Source organism: Dermacentor albipictus, chromosome 7 (genome assembly GCF_038994185.2).
Source record: "Dermacentor albipictus isolate Rhodes 1998 colony chromosome 7, USDA_Dalb.pri_finalv2, whole genome shotgun sequence".
In the NCBI taxonomy this organism is placed as follows: domain Eukaryota; kingdom Metazoa; phylum Arthropoda; class Arachnida; order Ixodida; family Ixodidae; genus Dermacentor; species Dermacentor albipictus.
Window position 1 is genome coordinate 2,166,096 of NC_091827.1, and position 24,305 is coordinate 2,190,400.

Below are 24,305 nucleotides of genomic sequence, written 5' to 3' on the forward strand. Positions count from 1 at the left end.
TTCATTGGGTACTTGAGAATAAAAACGAGCACATCAGAGACGTCCGAGGGATGTTTCTACGGTATAAGAACACATCGCTCTCGGCCCCCCCCCCCCCCCAAATAACTAAATCACGAATATAAGCTTACGAATAGGGGCATCATAAGATCGAGCACTATAGGGCACTTGTTGATCTTGTTCAGGATGACGTCAGCGTTTGATTCAGCGTTTATTTCTGAGAAAATGAGTTGAAGTTACGTTTATTTGCATCACAATGGTGAGCGTAATCAGGCAAACATTGACAGCATTTCATTAGAGGGTGCCTGACTACTATGTGGAGATTACGTTTAACAATGACAACAAACACAGAAAGCTTTGCTTACATCGATTCGCACATACGTGGGATCCGCATAATTTTGTGACTGTCAATTTAGATGCTTCAGAATGGCGCTCATTAGCGCAACATTTCCATCCACAGTGAGCATAAGCGGCTGTCGTATCCACAGTAGAATTGATTTAAATGGCTGTAATCCCATGGACATATCGTCGCCAACTTCCGTGGGAATGGAGTCGTCAAAATGGAATGCAGGTGACAGGGAAATCAGCAGGTTGATGAACGGCAAAAAGGCGGAAGCTTGCGCATGACCTCAGGGATATCAAATGACTTTTTGAGCAGCTTGGTCAGGGGGCCATGCAATGGTTTCCACGTCTATTAAAAATCCTCCAAAATATTAACAGAGGCCGACAAAAATGCGGGCATTTTGGGAAAGGTGAAACCGCAGGAAATTTCACGACAGCCTCAGCCTAAATATAAAACATGACTTAAAAATAAGAAACCATAAGGTTGACAGGGTGGCCAAATTCTGGTACAAATAAATCGGCTGTTGAAGCAGTTCAGCTGAAACGCAATGGTGCGAATTAAGGCGAGAATGTCGGCAAGTGTTGAACAAAGGTCCAGTAGGTCCTGTGGCCGACGCCAGCGCTCGGCGGCTGTCAAGCGACTGCACGTATTAGCGAGATGCCTGGTCGTCAGTAATTACAGTATGATTCGGGTCTGAAATATTGGACGCGGACTCCATCACACTGAATACAGTGCATTCTACGGTGTCATTCTTGGACAGATGGTACCTATTCTCCAGCAATGAGGATGGGAACAAATTGTCTCACGTGCCGGCTGTCACCTTCGCCAACATTCCTTTCCCTCCGTAGTTGCGTAGCTTTTATTGGGTTCGGCTGTTAATCACGAGGTCTCGGGATCGAATCCCAACCACGGCAGCCGTATTTCAATGGGTGTGAAATGCGAAAACCCGCGTACTTAGGGTTAGGCGCACGTTAAAAACCCCAAGTGCTCTAAATTATTCTCGAATCTTCCACTGCGGCGTGCCTCATAATGAAATCGTGGTTTTGGCAAGTAAAACGTCATAATGCGTTATGTAACATTAGTTAAGGATGTCCTGGGCAGTCGCACAACTCTTGAATACAATTAAGTGTCAGGAGTTGCGCGTGAGGTCCTTGAATATGTCGTCATCATCATCATCATCATCAGCCTGGTTATGCCCACTGCAGGGCAAAGACCTTTCCCATACTTCTCCAACAACCCTGGTCACCTACTAATTGTGGCCATGTCGCCCCTGCAAACTTCTTAATCTCATCCGCCCACTTAACTTTCTGCCACCCCCTGCTACGCTTCTATTCCCTTGGAATCCAGTCTGTGTATAATAGCTGTGTCTTACCAGTACTCACCTACGGGGCAGAAACTTGGAGGCTTACGAAAAGGATTCTACTTAAATTATGGACGAGGCAACGAGCTATTGAAAGAAGAATGAAGGGTGTAACGTTAAGGGATAAGAAAAGAGCAGATTGGGTGAGGGAACAAGCGCGAGTTAATGACATCTTAGTTGAAATCAAGAAAAAGAAATTGGCATGGGCAGGACATGTAATGAAGAGGGAAGATAACCGATGGGAATTAAGGGTTGAATATGTGGATAGCCTTTATGGCGTTCGATAGCTGCTAGTCTACATTGCGGCTATATATAATAAAGGCGGAACGGCAACATGGTAGAGAATGTGGAGAACATACAAATCCCGTATATATTACTGCACAATAATTTTAAATAGGGTTCTTGCTTCACGCACGTGGATAGCCGCCATAGGAGACTGCTTTGGAAACTAACTGCAAGTACTGTATATGTCGTACCCAAGGGTTTACCTGGCCTGGTGGGCAGTAAATGTGACGTAATATTGCGAGCAGCTTCGGCCATAGCATTCTAACGGATGAAGACACAGACTGAAGTGACTAGCGCAAGAGTGGACAAGAGAGAGACGCTACAAGGAGAAGCTCCCAGTTGGAAGTTTGCGCTTATCCTTGTCGCCTATTTAGTATCCCGTGTCCACTCTTGCGCTTGTCACTTTAGCATGGAATACCAGCTAGCCCCATCTCACACCCTGCGACGACACAGGGACAGTTTGCTCAACTCTTGTTTCATGACTTTTGTGTCAAGGTGAAAAACCGACATATCCATGTATATGTCTTAATACTTAAGCACATCTAGATTTGCAGCTGCGGCGATAGCCCATGAGTGCGCATTGCAAAGTCGCTAGTGAAATAATTGTGTGCACCTTAACGAATTCGATAAGGGAAAATCAAAATCCATCCATGACGGCGTCTCTAGTAGGCGCGGTGCGATGTTCGGACGTTAACAATGTATGCGGATTGAAGAAAGGCTGCCCCGAAGTGCTTCTGACGGTTAGCTAGGCTAGCTTCTTTACTCCGTAGAATGAAAAAAAAAAGAAAAAGAAAAGGAAAAGAGAAGAAAAAAAAAGAACCGAATCAAAAGTCCAGCATCAACAATTGCTCGTCGCGAGTAAACGCTGGATGACGAGCGATTTCCAGGCGACGAGCGAATACGCTTGATCAAGAACACTGATAACGCCGGCGGGACAAGCATTGTGGCGAAGTTCCATGCGCAGGGATAGCTTTTACTTTTTTTATTTTTGTTTGGTTGACGTCATCACGCGTCACCGCGGGAAGTTTGAAAAGTTTAAGGTGAGTACGCCACGTGGTGGCATTCACGCGAACTAAACCCTTGTGTCCAGAAAAGCTGGATACGCTTTAGCAGCCCGGTGATACTTTTTACGTAACATGTAGTCGTACACACAATAACAAGTTCTCATAGTTAAACAAAACGTGTTTTCGCGTAATAATAAATCTAAAACAGCTTTTCACGTGCTGTTCTAGTAGAAAATGAATCATTGTGACAGACGGAACGGTACTTGCCTAGCGCGTCTTGAAGGCGTCCGGTCTCTACGAGAACGATGCCAATCCGAATCCACAATATACCGGCATTCCCATGCAAACCACAGCGCAGCAGCGCCAGATTTCCCTCTAGGTAATGTAGTGAGAAACTCTATGGACGGTATATGTGTCTGCGAGGCTCGTGTTGGCTGGTGTTGTAAGAGGCTTCGTCTAAAACGTGAATATGGCTACGCAAATAACGCGTTTTCAAAGTAAAATCTTCATAAAGTGTTTCCATTCACGCATATTACATCTTTACTCACCCACAATGGATGACCAAGCGAAGAAAAGCAAGAACAGTCGACCAACTGTTTCAAAGCGAGCGCGAACCTTGTCGTCTGTCCTCCAACTTTAGCAGCCCGGTGATACTTTTTACGTAACATGTAGTCGTACACACAATAACAAGTTCTCATAGTTAAACAAAACGTGTTTTCGCGTAATAATAAATCTAAAACAGCTTTTCACGTGCTGTTCTAGTAGAAAATGAATCATTGTGACAGACGGAACGGTACTTGCCTAGCGCGTCTTGAAGGCGTCCGGTCTCTACGAGAACGATGCCAATCCGAATCCACAATATACCGGCATTCCCATGCAAACCACAGCGCAGCAGCGCCAGATTTCCCTCTAGGTAATGTAGTGAGAAACTCTATGGACGGTATATGTGTCTGCGAGGCTCGTGTTGGCTGGTGTTGTAAGAGGCTTCGTCTAAAACGTGAATATGGCTACGCAAATAACGCGTTTTCAAAGTAAAATCTTCATAAAGTGTTTCCATTCACGCATATTACATCTTTACTCACCCACAATGGATGACCAAGCGAAGAAAAGCAAGAACAGTCGACCAACTGTTTCAAAGCGAGCGCGAACCTTGTCGTCTCTCCTCCAACTTTAGCGGCCCGCTGATACTTTTTACGTAACATGTAGTCGTACAAACAATAACAAGTTCTCATAGTTAAATAAAACATGTTTTCGCGTAATAATAAAGCTAAAACAGCTTTTCACGTGCTGTTTTAGTAGAAAATGAATTATTGTGACAGACGGAATACGGTGCTTGCCAAGCGCGTCTTCGAGGTGTCCTGTCTCCGAGAACGATGCCAATCCGAAGTCGCACTATACCGGCATTCCCATGCATGCCTTCCAGGTAATGTAGTGAGATGTTCAGCCTGTTCAAGAGGCGGCCTTAGCAACGCATGTTATCCGTCCTTCGCTTCCCGGGAAGCGAACGCATGGCGACGTCATGAAGCAGAAGGTGGAAGAGTGGGAGCATCACATCGCGGTGTTCCCACACTCGCTCTGTCGCCTCTTCCTATGCTGCAACTTGTTATATGTGCTAGCAGAGACAGTCCAGTTAGCAGTATCCCAAAATCTTTAACGTAATAGTTCGGGATGAGTTTAACTGCAACGCCAATGCATTTTAAAGCATATTTTTGAGACGGAGGCACATACGATACAAGTGGCTTCACGAACCAATATAAACACTTATACCCTTCAACTGCAAGGAACATTTTGGGTTATTTTGCAATTAGGAGGCGCACATGGCTCACAACACGCTTCAGATAAGAGAATCCACTAACGAGAGCAAATATAACTTGCCATCGTGCCTAAAATGTTGCCTCACTGCACTTCTTTGAGGCACATACGACACAAGAAGCGCCACGAACCAGTGCAACGTATGCCTCGAGTGACTACAGACACCGGACATATGGCACACAAGAGCCTTCACGAACCAGCGCAGAGATTCGCGACTACAGATCTCGAAGGGTCCACGCGCGAGGCCTCGGGAACCAGCGACTCACGGGAAGAAGAACTGGAGCGCGATGCCGAGCAGCCCGTATCGCCCGGGCTTGTTGTGCGCCTCGCAGACGGTCCTCTTGAGGCACTCCTGGGCGTCCATGCGGGGCACCAGGTTGGGCATCCTGGCCGCCACGTCCAGCAGCAGCCGGTGGCTCTTGTCCAGCGCCGTCTGGACCAGCTTGAGCGCGACGCTGTCGTTGCGCCGCTCCTGGGCACAGACTGCGGAGAGCGTTGTTGTGATGTGTCTTTGCTCGGAAGACAATATAACCACTTCCATAATCTCCGAGACCGACACCCTGCTCTGTCAAGTATGAAATAAGTCAACGCGATGGTTTCTAGGCGACACTTGACTGGCAACCGAACAAACTGTAATAGCCATCACAAGCGAATACGAACGCAAAGGCGCGCGCACACGCGATTAGCCGAGCAGAGTATATATTCCCGCTGTGGTGCAACATGGGCACCTTGCGTCCTCTTCTTGGGCGTCGTGGATGGAACATAACCGACTTGGCCGAGGGAACCGCGGGGTAGGATTCTTCCGTGTCGGCTGCTGCGACGAGACCTTGGCGCGCTGATGTCGGCCGCGAGCTCTCTCCGCCAACGTGCTGCAGGCCAGCTGTGCGAGGGCAAAGAAAGGGGACTCATTTTATGCCTGACCGCAGAAGCCGAGATGTGGCGCAAAGAGCGCGTGCTTGCCGATGCAGCTCCGACTGCAGACGCGGCCCTTCAATCTCGCGTTGCGTTTTGCATCGGCTTCGACCTGACGCCGGCTTGCCTTTGCTCAAGTCAGCACACGCGAAACGAGGACACGGTGACGAGCGCGAACTGAAAAGCCCGCTTTGCTAGACGCAGTACTTGTGTGTTTCCAAGTCCGCATACCTGAAACGCTTGCGGTTCGTGGTATAAGGATACCCGAACGAGAAATGTTTGTTAGCCACGACCGTACGAAAAAGGATGGGCGACGGTAACATACAGACGAAGACTAGAAGCAGACAGGACGAGCGCTGAAACGCTGGACGAGCTCTTCATTGAAACGATATATGCATATGTGATTGGAAGAACAGCAAAGAAACGTCACATGGTTTGAACAATATGAGTAAACAGATAAACATACCAGGAAGCAGGGAAACTATAAAATTGGCAGTGGCTTAGCCCGGCTATGCCAGGATATACGTAGCGAAAGCTGAGGCATAGCGTGGTTAGCCTTGGTTAATCTTGATTGCAAGTCCAGGTTAGTCTGGTTGTCTAGCTATGTTGCGGCGTTTAACCAGTCGTTCGGCGCGCTGTTCGTCTGTTTCCAGGGCGATTCGTTTCCTCTTCATCTCGTTCCGATGTCGATTCCAAGCCTCCTCCTGCTTACCAGAATTGTCGCCGTCCATACTGCCGCCTTGACTACGGTTGCGGCGCACGCGAGCTCTCCTTTTCAATTCCCCGACATGTTATCAGGCATGCGACGCAGCTGGCGAAGCGAGCGGAGGCGAGCGCAACGACGATGAACGCGGTACATGTGACGTCATACCCAATGGCGGGGCGGGAAGGCGCAGCACTGCGCAGCGGCGGAACACCTGTGGCGCGGTGCTACTAGTCCTCAAACAAAGGTGTACGACCACCATTAAAACAATGCGACGCTAGATGTGACGCGTCAGGGTTGTTAAGTGAATGACTGTGTTCTTTTAGCATGATATAGAGGCACCTGTCGCTCTGATTTCCCACACACGAGTGGAATTTGGTGAATTATACCAGTGCGATACAAACTGCAAAAGGGAACGCGCGCCTTACACCGCAGTAATTTTCTTCTCCCTGCTCCTTATTATGATGGGAAACATTTGCATGGGGGGGGGGGGATGAGGCGGCGAAAAATCCATATTGGCATCATACCTACCGGCCACATTCCGTAAACCGTGTGACAACCTGTGCACATAAAGGCACCACAGCAAACCTTATTTTCTTTCTTCTGTTTTTCTTGTTGGTTTGTAAAGCAGTTTTTACCCATTTTGAAAGCTTTTCACAGGTTAGTGATAACAAATGAGCAGGATAGCCAGCCTTCTCCAGCCTTTCTATCTGTTGCGAAAAATTTTGTGGTATGCCGTGTGGACTTGACGTAGCGATAGCAGACCTAAGAGCTGAATAAGCTATCCCATGTTTTACAAGTCTGAGATGGTAAGAAGAAGCGTTTAATTTTTTTTTCTTTTTTGCCCTTGGCGAATAGCACCAACAGACCCGTTGCTGTTGGACCGTTAGGCCCAAATCTAAAAACCATAATTTATTATTCCGGATAAGTTAAAGCGTAAGAGCAAGACATCCGCCACATTCCCTAAAAGCTTTCAAAATATCCGTAGCTTTCTCGGTGTAGTTATCGCACAAACAAATCCCGACGCAAGCATCTACGCATGTAAGGGTACGTACTGCCTATTCCTTTAGATTGTCCTGTCGTAGCGTTCTATCGACAACACTTGGGTACAAGTCGCTCAAAATCGGTGTAACTCTCGAGCCAATGCAAACTCCCGATTTGATGTTTGATGCTTGACAAAACGTAATGTCCGCAGGCAAACGTGAAAAGCGCGACAGCTCGTCATTTGCACTTCATGTCAGATCTTCCCCGTCTGAAATGCTAGAAACGCACTTGTCACCGCCGGCTTCAACACGCGCGAAGGCCGCGCTCGACCGCCGCGGCAGCTATTGCGGTGGCGCTGCGAGCGGAGGTGGCCTAGTGTTCCTGTACAAAGGTGGCTGTGCGTCTCTGCCGCATTCGCGCGTGACGAGACGTTTTAGCTGCGTGACGTGTCCGGGAGGACTTCTGGGGTGCGATCTTGTACGCGTTCCAAACTCGAACGGAGGCGGTCCGTTCTTTCCGTCGCGAAATTGGCGGTCCGTTCCGTTGCGTTCGTCCGATAGCAGACAACACGGAATGATTGACAGCAGATATCACTTCACAATTGACGTCATGGCGTTCGACACCGTTCAAACTGACCAAGCGTGTGCGGCTCGGTGGAACGGACCGCCTCCGTTCTATTTTGGAACGCGTACAAGATCGCACCCCTGCTGAGCCGCATCACGAGCATGCCTGCGGAGTGGAAATACGATACCTTGCTCTCTGACTGCCTCGATGTCGCATGAAAATAAAACAGTGACAAGTTTGTTCGGCAAAAAAAAAAAAGAAGGGTATTTAGCAGACTCGAAAGACGCACATTCCCGCCACCGCACGATAAATTGAACAGGAACGAGGCCGTAACTTTACGCTTGCTACAGACACACACCTACACTAGCTCCGTTATCTTACACCACTGCTATCCACTGATATCCAACAGAAGCGTGTAAAACTTGCGGACAGAAAGCATAAGCTCGCTTCTTCCCAACGCCGCCCCGGATGCGGGAGCCGCCGGGGACCTTCTGCGTAGGCGTCGCTGCCGCAGGGAGGCGGCTATCAAAAGTTCAGAGCTGGCAGACCAGGGGTGCGATCTTGTACGCGTTCCAAACTCGAACGGAGGCGGTCCGTTCTTTCCGTCGCGAAATTGGCGGTCCGTTCCGTTGCGTTCGTCCGATAGCAGACAACACGGAATGATTGACAGCAGATATCACTTCACAATTGACGTCATGGCGTTCGACACCGTTCAAACTGACCAAGCGTGTGCGGCTCGGTGGAACGGACCGCCTCCGTTCTATTTTGGAACGCGTACAAGATCGCACCCCAGTTCTGCCGAACCGACCAGTCCGGCAAGCCGAAGATGCCGCCCGAGTCCAAGGATTTCGAGCCGCCACCTGAGGCCACCACAACAAGAACTGCCGGACTATTCTTTAATAAAGTTTCTTCTCCTTCTTCTTCTTCTTCTTCTTCTTCTTCTTCTTCTTCTTCTTCTATTTAGCACAAGCAATACTGAAACACTAGATAGCAGTTTCAACAGAACAGAAAGCGAACACAAAGCCTTGACTAGGTTGAGCACTGAATTTATTTATTCCTGCAATACTGCTAGCTGCCCTTTAGTAGCAAAGGCCGGAGTGGTTAAAAATGAAACGGTGACTATCATAAGGTACAGGTGCACGATTTAGCATAGTAGAGGGTAAAAAAAAAAAATCAAACCTATGCTTTTTGAAAACCTATACATAAGGTAAAAAGAAAGTACGTCTAGTTAAGGGTGAGCAAAAACAGCAAAAGCAAATTATAAAGACAATATAAGAACCTTTAGCCACAAATTACAGCACACAACAGCCGACGAAATGGCAAGAGGTTCGTGAAGAACAGAAATTATAGAAAAAGTTATGCACATCTTACGCAGGCACGTACCCATATCTTTTTTCGGGGAGGGGGGTGTTGCAACCCAAGGTAACTTTTCTATACGCAAACGAGGGGTGGGGGTAGTACAAATGTGAATAACGCCCACCATTCGCCATAAAGACGCGTAAACCCGCAAAAGAGAAATGAAATAAGGTGTACCTCACAGGTACGCCTGTGAGATATACACGTCTCCTTTACTTGGCAAACAAGGAACCACATCAAGTGGACTCGCGCAGGAAAGAAGCGCACGAAGAACACTGCCAAGAAAAAGTAAACAAGCGAAAGTGCAAATTAAAGATTTCTAGCAGCGTTTTTTGAATTACGTCTGCAAGAATTCTAGAGAAGTATATTTTTCGGAACAATCAAGGTTCTTTTGGATCCCCCGTTTACTTCTCTACCAAGTTAAGTGCCAAAACCGACTCGTACGGTTACTTGGGAAGTTGCGTAACGATGCGTGGCCGCAAGTCCCGTACAACCACTTAGAGCGCAAGACGCTGCGGTTCCAGACGTACTGCGCCCACCGCGCAAGGTTGGAAAAACACCCACAGGAGAGAAGTGACTACGTCAGGCAGCTCGACTGATAACTGTAGAAGCGTCATTCAAAACACACGGAATCGTTCTCCACTTTCGGCGGCGTTTTCTCTACTTCCTTTTTAAAGAAAGATATGTTGATCCACAAATACTTTCACAAACAACGGTTAAATTTGTTAATTTTCACTTTTCCTTCCTGTTTCGCTTTTACCTCAACTCTCTCCCTTATTGTATCGCTTAATTTCTTAACTCCTCGCGACCCTTGCTTCCAGTGGCTAATTTTGCATGAGAAGTGCTGCACAATTAGGGAAAAGCCAGACAATGTAACGGGTGACATTCATATTGCTTATGGTTTTAACGGTTATCGCTGAGTTTGATGATGGGCGCTGTTCCGCATGATATTATTTTCCACCTTATCTAAACCATATCACGGATGTATGGTACCAGCGATCTGCCAGCGTCGCGGCGAGCCGTCACTCGAGGAAGTAATGAAACAAAAGGACAAGTTAAACGCAACCGGCATTTTCTCCGGTCGCAGCATACCGACTTGCCGACTACGAACTGAATCACTTCCCTGGATCAGTCTAAACAAAGAAAGTTGAACGAACGAAGCAACAGCGATGGCGACAACTGAAGGCATCTCGAGTTAATCGCGCGAGCACTGAATCGATGAGAAAACTGGCTTTCACACCTCAGGAGACGCCGGAGACTATATACCGCCACGCAAAAGGAGTGAAAAAGACAGCAAAATGTTGACCGCCTGTTAAGTCTCAAGATTGATTTGGCGGCGCTTTAGGAATGTGTGTGAGGCACGGGCGTGGTGCGAAAAGGTGTGCCGCTTAATTTCGCACCCCCCCCCCTTTCCCCTACGTGCCTGATCTCACGCACTGTGGGAATCGATGTAAGCGAAACTGTCTGTGCTGTTTGCTTTGGTTGAAGAGCGGTAATGTTGACGGCGAATGTTTAATTTCTTCAACGTTTTGTCAACACGAAGGTGGTGAGCTGACGTTAAACGTTACCTTGCTTGCGCCACTGCTGTTTGTCTGCGTAACACACAGGGAGAGGTGTTTGCTTGAAGCGTTGTTGTGCGCCATATTTCATAACCTCTTAGAGGGTTGAGTATTGTCATTTCTTCACATCGCATCGTGGCAGAAGCATTAAACTTGAATTTGATAATGGGGCTGCACGTGCCAAAACCACACTTCGATTATGAGGCAAGCGCTAGTGGCGCACTCCGGATTAATTTTGACACCGTGATGTTTTTTTAGCGTGTCCCAGAATCTAAGTGCGTTGTCTATTTTCCCCCCGTCGAAATGCGGCTGCCGCGGATGGGACCAAATCCACGACCTCTGGCAATGCCGTAGCCTCAAAGCTATCGCGGCGGGCACAGAAGTGTTGATTCGACATGCGACCGCTTCCGTTGTGTCGCCTATAGACCCTGCGGTGCGCTTTAATTAATGCGGCTCTGCTTCAGCACGGCCTGCTTAAGTTGTCCGCTAGACATATTTTCATGGTTTTATTTTTCAGAAATAGCAGAAACTCACCGTACCGTACCTTGAACTTAAGCTTATCCACCGTTTCCTTGCCTTCCCCCGTCACCTTTTCATTGTAATCGCCCTTCTCTGAAGCCACACTGATAAGGATCGAGCATATTGTTGAGCTCAAGGAAATGCATAAGCCTGCGATTTATCATTTTTTCAAAAAGCTTACGCAGACAATTAGTTAGAGCTATCGGACGGTAACTTGCCGCCAAGGAAGGGTCTTTTCCGTGCTTCAGAACAGGAACCACAATCGCTTCTTTCCATGTGGATGGGAGGTATCCGGAAGCCCAAATAGTGTTGAATAGTGTAAGTAGTGTAACTTGTGTGTCAGTATGTAGGTTTCTGATCATGTCATACATGACTCTGTCGGGTCCCGGTGCAGTGCTTTTGCATGTGTTCAAGGCAGCTCTCAACTCGGCAATACTGAAAGGCCGGTTATACGGTTCATTCTGCCTGGATTTTCGTATGATTGGCTCACGTTCTATTATTTCTTTATGTTTAAGAAAGGACTAGGAATAATTTATTGAGCTCGACATACGCTCAAAGTGCTCCCCAAGTGAATCTGCCTGGTCTTGCAGGGTTTCGCCTTGTGTGTTTACCAAAGGGAGGGAGTATGTTTGTCGCCCTCTTATCCTACTAACCCTGTTTCAGACTTTGGCCTCATCTGTATACGAGTTGATACCCGATAAAAACGTTTGCCAACTCTCTCTTCTGGCCAGTCAGCGGGTTCGCCTGCCTTGGGACTTTACTTTTTTAAAGTTTATAAGATTCTCCGCAGTGGGGGAGGCGCGCAGCAACCCCTACGCTTTGTTTCGTTTCTTACGAGCGATCCTACAATCGTCGTTCCACCACGGGACACGCCGTTTACATGCCAAGCCATTTACTCGTGATATGCATTTAGATGCGGCATCTATTATCAAGGCTGTAAAATACTCCACAGCAGCATCAATTTCTAACGAGGAGATGTCATGCCATGAGATACCAGTAAGAGTTCGAAATTTATCCCAATCAGCTGTCTCAATCTTCCACCGAGGTGCCTGTGGTGGATATTCGTTTACTTTAGGTGCTCGTAGTAGTATGGGGAAGTGATCGCTTCCGTAAGGGTTCTTTGTAACTTCCCATTCGAGTTCAGGCAGAATAGAAGGAGAAACTATGCTGAGATCGATTGAAGAAAAGGTTCTGTTTGCTAAAGAGTAATATGTGGGTTCCTTCTTATTCAGAAGGCACGCACCACAAGAAAAAAGGAACTGTTCAACAAGACGACCTCGCGCATCTATACGAGAGTCGTTTCACAGGGAGCTGTGCGCATTGAAATCGCCAAGAACAACATAAGGTTCTGGCAATTCGTCTATAAATGACTGAAATTCATGTTTGTTTAATTTGTAGTGTGGGGGTACGTAAATCGAGCAAATCGTGACGAGTTTATTTAGGAGAACAACTCGAACCGCCACTGCTTCAAGGGGCGTTTGTAGCTGTAAACGCTGACACGAAATGCTTTGGTGAATAAAAATGGCAATACCGCCTGATGATACGACAGCATCATCGCGATCTTTGCGAAACTTGACATACCGTCGGAGAAAGTTTGTGTGTTGTGGTTTTAAGTGTGTGTAGACACAGCACTTTTGGATTGTGTTTTTGGATAAGTTCTTGCACGTCATCAAGGTTCCTAAGAAGACCTCTGACGTTCCATTGAATTATTGGTGTATCCATGTTGGAAGTAAATAGGTGCTGTGTAATAAACAGTATAAACAGTGTAAACAGTAGTAATAATTACAGAGATTTCAGAGATTAGGTTCCAGAGCTCTTTCGAGGAACCGGGGTTTTGCTCTTTTTGAAGCGTTCGAGGGAACCTCGCCGCTGCTTAGGCGCTTGGTGCGCCTTGACGATAGGCGTAGTGTCCATTGCCTCTTGTGAGGCGCCGGACACGTGCTCTTGCGAGCGAGAAGTTTCCCGAGAGAGTCCCGCCTTGGAGGGCAAGAGCCCTGCGCCCACCAGCCCGGAGGTCGATGGGGCTCCCTGAGGGATTTGGCTGCGCCGGCTGTTGCCAGCGCTGGAAGAGGCCGGGGAGGTTGGGGCAGTCTCGGCTGTGCCCGTGCACCTTCGGGGTTGATACTCCATTCTGCTCGGTTGGTGGAGCAGCACTAGCTGCGACCACCGTGGGGGCAGATGGCGTAACTGCCGACTCACTAGTTGCTTGTGGGTCGGACAGCCGCCGGAGGCCGTTGTGACGCTGCCCCCTGACGCGCCACTTCGGCAAAGCTTTTCTTTGGCAGGTATGCTACCCGCCTTCGTGCCTCTTTCAACGATATATTCTCTTTTACTTTTATCGTTACAATTTCTTTTTCCTTCTTCCAGGAGGGGCACGACCACGAGTACGCGGCGTGATCCCCGTCACAGTTTACACAGTGGAGAGAGTTCTTACAAGCTTCAGTGGCGTGTTCAAGGGCACTAAATTTCGCACATGTTTGGCGGCCCCGGCAACTCTGCGAACTGTGGCCGAAACGCTGGCATTTGAAACATCTTAAAGGATTCGGCACATATGGTCTGACACGGAGCTTGATGTACCCGGCCTTTACAGACTCGGGCAGAATACTTCAAGCAAATGTGAGTATTAGGTGCTTCGTTTGAATTTGTTTTCCATCCCTTCTCATCTTAATTCTTCTCACATTGACAACATTCTGATCACTGAATCCCTCCAGGAGCTCAGCCTCTGTTAGCTGGAGCAAATCGTCATCCGAGACAACGCCACGGGTGGTGTTGAGAGTGCGGTGTGGAGTTACTGTCAATGGAACATCTCCAAATGATACTAGACTGGGCAACTTTTCGTACTGTTTCTGATCATGGAGCTCTAACAGGAGATCACCACTTGCCAGCCTTGATACCTTGCAGCCTGGACCAAGGACATCAGTTAAGGACTTGGAAACTAGAAAAGGGGAAATGTTTCGTACTTGTTTATCGGATTTTTCTGAGTGAATCACATGGTAACGTGGGAAGTTTGGTCTTTGACGTCCAAGGAACTGGAAAACTTCATCGGTGCACCCTCTTTTGTGAGGGCGATCAGGAAGCAAATGGCATGGCGTGTAAACGGCGTGTCCCGTGGTGGAACGACGATTGTAGGATCGCTCGAAAGAAAGAAAACAAAACGTCGGGGTTGCTACGCGCCTCCCTCACTGCGGAGAATCTTATCAACTTTAAAAAAGTAAAATCACAAGGCAGGCGAACTGGCCGACAGGCGGTGCCTGTTCGGGGGGGGGGGGGGCAGAAAGAAACGTTCGTTAACTATTCAAGGCCTGTCGAGCCTGGTAGTGTGCACCACGTCACGTGACACGGGGGGATCCGAGCACCGAAGAAAGCGGAGGGAAGGAGCTAGCCATAAAGGAATTGAATTTTCAGCAATAACGCCAGCCACCCACCATGGAGCCCTACAAGGGGCAGCTACAGGGACTGTATGCAGAGGTCCTGTAAACGCCAGCTGTACGTCATCACTATAACCAAATATGAAATAACCTAGGTTGGCTATTCACACAAGGTTAACCCTTGCTGCCTGGAAAATTGGAAGTAAACGGAAGCTGGCAGAAGACAGGAAAGATGAAAAGTAAGAGAAAGACGAATACTGGAGGGAGAGAGAGACAGGAAAAGGCAACTACCGATTTCCCCCGGGTGGGTCAGTCCGGGGGTGCCGTCTACGTGAAGCCGAGGCCAAAGGGGTGTGTTGCCGCCGCCGAGGGGCCGTAAAGGTCCAAACACCCGGCATTGGTTCAACCCCCAGGATCCCCTTTTCCCCGGACACGGCTACGCCGCGCACGGTTAGACGCGGGAGGGTCCAACCCTCGTGTGCGCGGGTACGTGGTGTCGCAACACACCAAACGCCTGCTTGCGCAGACGCCCCGGCGGGGGCTCCTGTGATTTTCCGTGGCACGTTGACGACGAAGACTCGTGCCGTGAGTACTTGAGTGCCTCTGTTGCTGACTCACACTCAGAGACACTAAGCACAACTTTCAAGCTTACATATCACACTCCGAAGTCAGCGTATCTCGCGAACAGACTGCTGCGAGAAAGACACCGGCAAAAAAGGAAAAGGACAAAAAAAGGAAATAGAAACGTATCGCGCTTTTCAGAGCAGCAGCGAGGTCTTCAGGAGCGGGGTTGCTATGGCAACGTTGACGTTTGGGGTACCAGTCCCCATAGAGTTAATAGAACAACTCTAGAGGAAAAGCTGGGCCGAAAAAGTGGGAACCTGTAGGGCGCCGCCCTGTTGCTACTGGTCAATGTGGCCAGCGCAGTTATTATTGAAAGAGTTGAAAAGAAATACAGGTCACCTTATGGTTTATCATTTAAAAACGCATACCTGATGGCTTTGAGAAGGTGGTGCGTTAATATTAAGTTTGCAGAAAGCGATCGCTAAGTCCGTGACTTATGTAAATCCCGATGTACGCATTCATGCAATAAAGGATGACGCGAATTTCGGTTTCGAATCTGTTTTTTGGATGCGTCGTAGTTTCGTACAGTTTAGGTTTGACATGCGATCGCGCGTCAACATCGGACGCTATGGCACACTCGTGCCTTATGTGCCACCGAAGTCCCGAAGTGCTCTGGCATGTATCTTCACATGTAAGTAAACGAATGTGTCTTCTAGTCCAGAACATCACGCGATATAAGGCAGCTCTTGTGATGCATCACAATCGTTTGAGAAACGTCACAGTAGAGCATTTTTCGACATGCGGAGCGGTGTTTTTGTTTGCAGGTGTCCCTTCAGTAGGAAATTGCTGGACAGGCGGACCAGCGCACCGGAATTGTACTGGCGAATCTACACGCAAGTCATAGAATCTGTGTAATTGTTACACTTTGAACAATCATGCTTCTACAAACGCGCCACAGTAGAAAAACAGCCCGATGCCGAGTATTTCTGTTCCACGAAGCAATCAAGAGGAAATCGAGTGCATGAGCCTACATATAATAGCGTAGGCGTTTTATTAACTGTGTAATATTTTCAACACTTCCTTGCATGCCATTTCATGCGGCATATCTGTTCTGGTCACAAATTTGGGCAGCGAATCTATTTGCATGATTGACTCCGGGCCTGTGGGACCGTTCACTTGCACTTGATGCTGAGTCTTTTACATGTATCCATAAACTGCAGATACGCACATCAGATCCCTACGAGCATTTTCAAAATTCAATTATTTAGACAACAGGCACATATGCAATACTGACACAATACCACTAAGCAGATGGGACACATTTTTGTTGACCATACTCGCAGGTAAAATAAGTAGATCATGTGGACAGCACCAGCTCGTTTTCCTTAAATCGGTGTGTACAAGGGGTATGCAAAAATAATTTTTTTCTCGCGCACCGATTATTTTGCTCTGTAAGCTAGAGAACCCACCACGTTAGTGTAACGTGTCTTGTACATCACACTAATATGTGCTTTGATTTACCAAGTGAGATGAGTTACTTTATGACACATTCAGTCAAATCACACTGCAAGCTGCATTCATCAATCTTCAATTGAATTTTGAAATATGTTTCCCTGTTATGCAGATATGCAATGGCAAGCCCTTCCGTGTGTTCCAAAGGTAAAATTTAAGCTCTAAAATAAAGAAGGCATTTCTAGCCAGAAACAACAAGCAAAAATGGTGAATGCATAGTATCAGAAGCCCAAGGTACAGAAATTATGAGAAATGTCGAATGATTAATTATATTTCAAAATGCAAGACTCTTTAGCGAAAGTCAAGCAATTCAATATAGGTAGAATACCCTGCAAAATTATGCGAGTGAGGGGATGTCAAACAATGGGTCAGGAAATGCGTTATTTTTCTGCAAAACAAAATCTGATGATTGACATTACATAAGTCACTTTAGCATCATGAGACTGCTGCTTGATAAATTCAGAAATAAACCAGTAAACAAGACACGCAAAAATAAAAAGATTTAGTGATGCTCCCTCCACACTGGGATGAATAAAAAGAAGCACATCACATCTAATGTGGACATATCAGACGCCGTGTGAAACACTAAAGGAAAAATTCAGTTTCGAGCTATGGCACTTGTCGCATAGATGTGGGGGGCCTTGCACTAATAGTGATAGTTACCACTGCATTTAGAAATTGAAAGCATTCATGCAGGCAAGGATGACTCTATATTTTTGGCTACCACTTCAAATGCCTCCACCAAGTGTTACAATGCTGCACGCAGCCATACTAAGGATCTCGCAGCAACACCTGCAGGTAAAAAGCAGAAGCAGTTAAAGTGCTGGTGTGTTCTGGACATTATGTTTGAAAACTTTTAGGCAAGAAGAGTGCAAGAAGCAAATATAACTGCATTTATTTCCATAATTCCCCATTTGAATGGCCTTTTCTTTTTGCTTAGACAATGCCTGCGCCTGGCCACAGCAGCTCCCTCATACAGACTCCGCAAGCCAAGAGGCCGTGAAGGCAAATGCAGGTAAGAGGCAAGAAGCAATAGCACTGGTATCGACATTCATCTAATTTCTTTCTTTTTCTTTCGTTTAGGCAGCCAGCACACCTCGAACAGCCACCTTGACTGCGGGTGTGTCACCCTAGTCGCCAAGAAAACATTTGAGGGAAAGCGACAGGCAATGTGAACAGCCACTTCTCCACGTAAACGATACTCTTTCTCTCGGATGACTCTTACGCCTCGCCACGCCAGCTCACTTGTGCACAAAGATGCCGCCGAGGCACGTGCAGGTCAGAGGCAAGAAGCAATGGCACCGGTGTCGACATTCACCCAATTTCTTTCTTTTTCTTACACTGAGGCAGCCAGCACACCTCGAACAGCCACCTTCACTGCGGGTGTGTCAGTAGATTCCTGTTGTACATATGCTCATAATGAACTTCAGTAAACTTGAACTTGATAATAAACTTGAAGGCAAAAGGGACATTGATGCATTGTTTTTTTTATCATTTATAGTACACATACAATATATGTTATACTTTGCAGTGCTACATATATTTTGCACATTTAATTATGTATGTGTTGTGTGGCCCTCAATGCAGTTCATGTTGTAGCAGCTGCTTTGTCAGTGTATCGCACATTGGCTTAAGCTTGTGATATGCACATACTTCTCTCACATATACAAAATAAGGTTCTATGTAGTCCTCATTGTTACAATAAAAACTGAAAGTAAGCAATCCGATCGTGTAATTGTGTTTACTACAGTGATTCCTATGACAGTTACTGACAAGTTGACATCTTGAACTGGTCAATCCGTCATGGCAAGGAATTGTATGTATACATATAGAAAAAAAAGGGGGTATGTGTGTGTGTTTGTAGTTGGGGGGGGGGGTATAGGATTAGGGCGGTACGAAAAAACGTACCAACACCGTCCTCTAGACCCATTCCGTTAAGGTATCGTAACAAAGCGTATTATGCAGAAAATTCATACAAGTAACTCTGATATTACTACATACGCCCGACGACGCGAGCTACATATGCCATGACTCGCATTCGCGACTACACCGGATGCCCCCCATATTACTCTGGTTATTTGCGCTCACTGCACCAAGGTAAAAGAAAGATCATGGGCGCAGGTCCCTTTAAAGTATCTCGACCTTGCGAGGCACCGCTGCGCGTGCCAGGGGAGCTGTCCGTGCGAACACCTGCCTCGGCGGCCCCAACCTACGTACCGTTCTGCTTCGAGCTTTGATCCCCCCCACTGTCCCTTGGGTGCCCTGGAGTTCCTGCGCCGCCTGCTTTATTATAATCTTAGGTGCTCTCCTGAGACTTCCGTTTGTCGGTTACATGTGCCCTACAGCTGGATCATTACTTATATTAATTGTAAATAAAACCCCGATCTATCATCGCGACAATAGATCGCGAAACCGGCTTTTGCAACATACCGCGCCCGTGCGAAGAGAATTGCGGAACGCCAACGAGGAATTTGACCACAGCTTCGAGCTCGTAACCTCGTCGAGTGACACTACTGCAACAGGCGTGACCGCTGAAAACCGCACACCGCCGGAAACTTCAACAGGATCATCCCTCGGTTGCATAACGGCCACCTGCACGGCCAACATGGACCACACCCACACCATTCCGCAACATAGAATAAAGAACCAACTTATAAAGCCCAAACACACGGCTGCACGCATACCACTTCACGACACTACAAGCGAGACGCCATGCTGCTACGCTGCTACGGTTGCCGGATTAAAACTGACTACTGTCACCAAGTCTAGCAAGCGTCTCAGGAGCTGGCAACCTCAGCGCGTAGCAACATGGCGGCGCTCTTGTGGTTCCCGATTTCAATGCATGGGCCCTATGGGTAGCTTGTCCTCTAGACTCGGTACAGTAACTCTATGCCACTCCCAGTGCTCCCCTTAGAAAACAGCGCGTGGCTTCCGCCACACTTTCTCCAACACGTCCGTGCTGGTACAGTGCAGTGCTGGCTGGGGATTCTCCTCTGCTTTCCTTCCGCCATTGTTTGCCCGAATACTGGACACGATTGTGGGAGTAATCCTCCGGCGTAAAGGCCGCAAACGCGTTGATGCTGGCGCCGATCAGATACCGACAGCCCGATGCGCCGTAGTCATTCCGCTCGCACGTTGCCTTTGTTCGATACGGACCCTTTTCCTGGCATCACTCGAGTTCCCCGACCACATCCAATCGCCGTCGCATTTCAATTATGGTTACCGGACCCGTGAGACAGGTAGGTTGGCGACCCCCACCTCATGCGCCGCATGTCGAGCTATTGTCTCCCGCCTCTGCTTGACTGTTCCCGAAAGTGCAAAGGGAGGCTGGCACGGCTCCAGGTAGTTGATCTTGGTCCCGAGCAAAGCTGTTTTGCGGCTCTGAAAGGTCGTTAGAGAACAACCCGTCTACTCCGGCTGAGCGCTTGCAGGCTTGGAGGTGACACCAGAGGCAATTCAACCCTCGGAAAATGGAGCCCTTGGAGCGTCCCCATTGGCCAAATGTGACGGCACTTGCACAAGCGTCTACCATTGGAGGAAAATGACGACACCTGAGCTGGCTCGACGATTGGCCGAAAATGACGTGACCCCGAGAGACCGAAGTGGTTAAGAGCGATAGACAGGGAGAATAGATTTTTTTTCGTTCTTCTTGCCATGGGCCGCAGCGTCCGATTTGCTGCCGGCCGTCGATGACTTTATGACTCTTCCATTACTTTGTGATATTACTGTAAAGAATGTAAATAAACCTTCAGTTCTCAAAATTATCCTCAACGTCGGCCAACTCCCGCACTCAATAGCAAGATCTATTTAATACCTTGCAGGGGGACACGATGTCGCAGCTTGACATGTCACTGATCGCAAGATTTGCAGCCCACAACGAAACAAGAGCGATCCACGGTGCTCGCGAATAAGAAAGTTCAAGACCAACATTGGAGGACGCTCGCTGTGTGCCAGAAGTGCAGTGATAAATCGTCATTGTGCATTCGCTTTCTGTTACTTCCTTTTTATAGAAACACATTAACTAACACTCCAACTATTACGAACATTTGCTGACCATAAAGTTGGCGCAATTATCGATGACGCGACCTGGGGCGGGGTGTGGGTCATTTCGTAAATGTCCACCTAGTGGACATGTCCATTTCGTCTGCATGCTGCTGAAGGGCTGATTGGCTGGGAGCGCATGTCTCCTTCTCACGTGTACTCGAGCCCAGCCAATCAGAACATCAGCAGCAGACGAAATGGACGTGTCCACTAGGTGGACACTTACAGTATACCCCCTACCCCCTTGGTAGCCAATAGGGTAGCTCGCCCAACTGACGCCAATTGGGAGGGGGCGGCTGAAAACTCAAGGGGCGGCGCCGCTCCGATCGGTAGCGATGTACGTTTATAAATTAAACGTTTTACACAGTATCATAAGAAGCCAACAAACACCGACACCAAGGACAACATAGGGGAAATTACTTGTGTTTATTAAACGAAATAAAGCAACGATAATTTAATGGAAATGAAAGTGGATGAAAAAACAACTTGCCGCAGGTGGTGAACGATACCACAACCTTCGCATTTCGCGTGCGATGCTCTACCAATTGAGCTACCGCGGCGCCGTTTCCCCATCCACTTTCCTGGGTACTTATGTTTCCTAGTAGAACCCTGGGAGTGTTAGCCAGCGCCCCCACTCGCAGACATTGGCCTCGAATGTGCAACATCCTTTCTGCCGCAGACGTCACGAGAACGTGATCTTTTTGGGTGAAGGCAACCGGTCAATAAACCCGCACATGCTACCTTAAGGAGGTAGTACCTGAAAACTAATAAACAACGCGCCCCTCGATCAACCCCCTTTCTTCTCGTTTATTACATAACGAGGGTCTCGAATCCGGCAACACTGATGCCTTCAGGTAGCATGTGCGGGTTTATTGACCGGTAGCTTTCACCCACAAAGATCACGTTCTCGTGACGCCTGCGGTAGAAAGGATGTTCCACATGCGCTGCCAATGTCTGTGAGCGTTGGTGCTGCATAACACTCCCAGGGTTCTACTAGGAAACATAAATACCCAGGAAAGTGGATAGGGAAACGGCGCTGCGGTAGCTCAATTGGTAGAGCATCGCACGCGGAATGCGAAGGCTGTGGGATCGTTTCTGTTTTGTTTTTTTTCATCCACTTTCATTTCCAATAACTTATAATTTCTTTATTTCGTTTATTAAACACAAGTAATTCCCCCTATGTTGTCCTTGGTGTCAGTGTTTGTTGGCTTCTTATGATATGACTAATAACAATCGGGCCCCTCGGTTAACCCTCTTTTTTCACGCTTTACGCGGAGCGTTTAAGTGCGTCAATTAATGATGAGAAGGACCTACCCTAACGACTAAATACGTTTGTGGAAAATCGTCAAAGTTGTTTCATGGTGTCTTTAAGTAGCATAAACTTTTACATTATAGGTAAGAAAATTCCTAGACATTATAGGTATATGGAATACAGAAAAACGCTCTCTCCGGCAGCCTCCGCCTAGCTGCATGCGCTTTCCTTCATTTTAATTGGGACCTCTCGACCGTGTGTTGCCTGCGGGCGCACAAAGAGCTACAAGAGGTGGCGTCGCTCGCTTTCGCACACGTTGCGTGCATGCAGGACAACGAACCAACTCGCCACTTTCGAGCATACGTTACGTTTCTGGAACTGCGCCGGCGAAGCGGGACCGAGGTAGAACACGCATGCGCAGCAGCACAGCGCTGCGGCTCTCGCTGAGGGCGGCTTCATTGTCACGTGATGCTCAAACAGCCAAGAAACACTGGCACCAAACCTGGAGCGCCTGCGAGAATGTTAGAAAATGTTAGAAAAGCAACGAGGGTCTGTGCCGCAGTATACACCAAAAAGAAGTTAACCAATCCTTGTTTATGTCTTTTATTTAGTTATTTATTTATTATTTATTTATTTATCACAGTAAACACAGCGCAAGTTTGTCATTACAGTGGGGGAGGGGGAAGTACATATATCATTGACAAACAAAAGCAGTTAATATAGAATACACGAAGAGAAGAATTACAGTTCAGGGCAAATCGCTGACTCAAAATAAAGATAAGCAGATCATAATCGTACATGCGCGAAGCGAAACAAAGCGGTTCTGGCGACGCAAGCACAAAGTACAGAAAGGAAATGCAAATCACACGGCTGAAGCAAAGGAATCACTTGGAAATAGCGATACAACATCACGCGGCAACCTGTACCATTCACTGACCGTCTTAAAAAGCTCTGTTCTACATCTTTGATCTTAAGTGGGTGATCGCGCCTTGCAGAAGTGTACTCTGGTGCCTTTATGCAGCTATCACGATTGAAGCCGCTTTTAGAATGATATATATCGTGAAAAAAATTTTAATCTGAATGTTTTTTACGGCTTTGAAGTGTATTCCAGCCCAAGTTTTCCTTTGTTTAGGATGCGCTAAAATACCGAGTATAACTTTGAACCCCGAAACGAGCTGCTAAGCGCTGTACTCTCTCTAGATTCATTATGTGTGTCACAGTCCAGGGGTCCCAAACAAGCATATTCCTGTATTGGCCTTATGTTAGTCTTGTAAAGTAAGTTCCTTATTTCTAAAGGAAAGCATTTCGCATTTCTACGTAACATATACCAGGGACTCTACACGCCTCAGCTATTGTGTGGTTAACGTGACGGTACCAGCATAGTTGAGGGGTTGAGACATGGCTGGGCGTGTCGATTTCCCCGTGCACCTCGCCGTCGTGACGGGACGTCGCGCAACTCGAACATCTTATTTCCAGTAAGCGCCACACTTCGCCTACGTGCAGCGACTCCGACAATGTTTCAAATACGTCACAATACGAGTCAAGTGCCAAAGAAATTTCATTGACTTGAGCCTTTCGGTAGCTGTCTATACGTGCGCTATTAGCGACCTTAATGTACGCCAATTTCAGTTTGCACAGCGTTATGGTCACTTGTGCCTGGAAAAATTAGCACGGGTTCCATATCCACAGGCGAATTAGTAAGAAGTAAGTACACAGTACTTCCATGCGCAGGTTGGCATACCAACTGCGATAGCGCAAAATGAGCTGCATAATTTCATCAATTCCCTTGCCGACGCTCTAGATACATTGGGTATTGTTTTCGGGTAAATTTAAATCACCACCGATCACTAAGGAGTCATAATTTCTCACTTCTACATCTTCCGCTAGCTTAGTTCAAACACGAACCTTACTGCCAGGATGCCTGTAAAAGGAACAGACCCCCAGCGATTTTCCATGTTTCAAAGGAAGTTGCATCCAGACAGCCTCAGTAGAATCATTTGACTTGCTTATAATCTGCGACTGTATTTTTTATCAACAACAAACAGTAAACACACCATCCCCGTGACGTCTTTTCTATAACTAATGTAGTTACTAGGGGAGAAATCACCATCCATATTGTTACCATCTAACCACGATTCAGTGCCCAAAATCACAGGTGGTTTAAGCTCAC

The 24,305-nt window shown here is 47.5% G+C and overlaps 1 protein-coding gene across 1 annotated transcript in view; it reads right to left on the reverse strand.

Moving 5' to 3' along the window:
* Positions 1-20,689, reverse strand: part of LOC139047311 (uncharacterized) — a 32,740-nt gene extending 12,051 nt beyond the window's left edge. The window contains exons 1-5 of the mRNA XM_070521141.1: positions 20,657-20,689; positions 20,066-20,223; positions 15,058-15,141; positions 5,530-5,681; positions 5,068-5,284 (exon numbers count right to left, since the gene is read on the reverse strand). Of these exons, the coding sequence (XP_070377242.1) occupies positions 5,068-5,284; positions 5,530-5,681; positions 15,058-15,141; positions 20,066-20,223; positions 20,657-20,689 (644 nt within the window). The remainder of the gene's footprint in view (positions 1-5,067; positions 5,285-5,529; positions 5,682-15,057; positions 15,142-20,065; positions 20,224-20,656) is intronic.
* Positions 20,690-24,305: the final 3,616 nt, after the last annotated feature.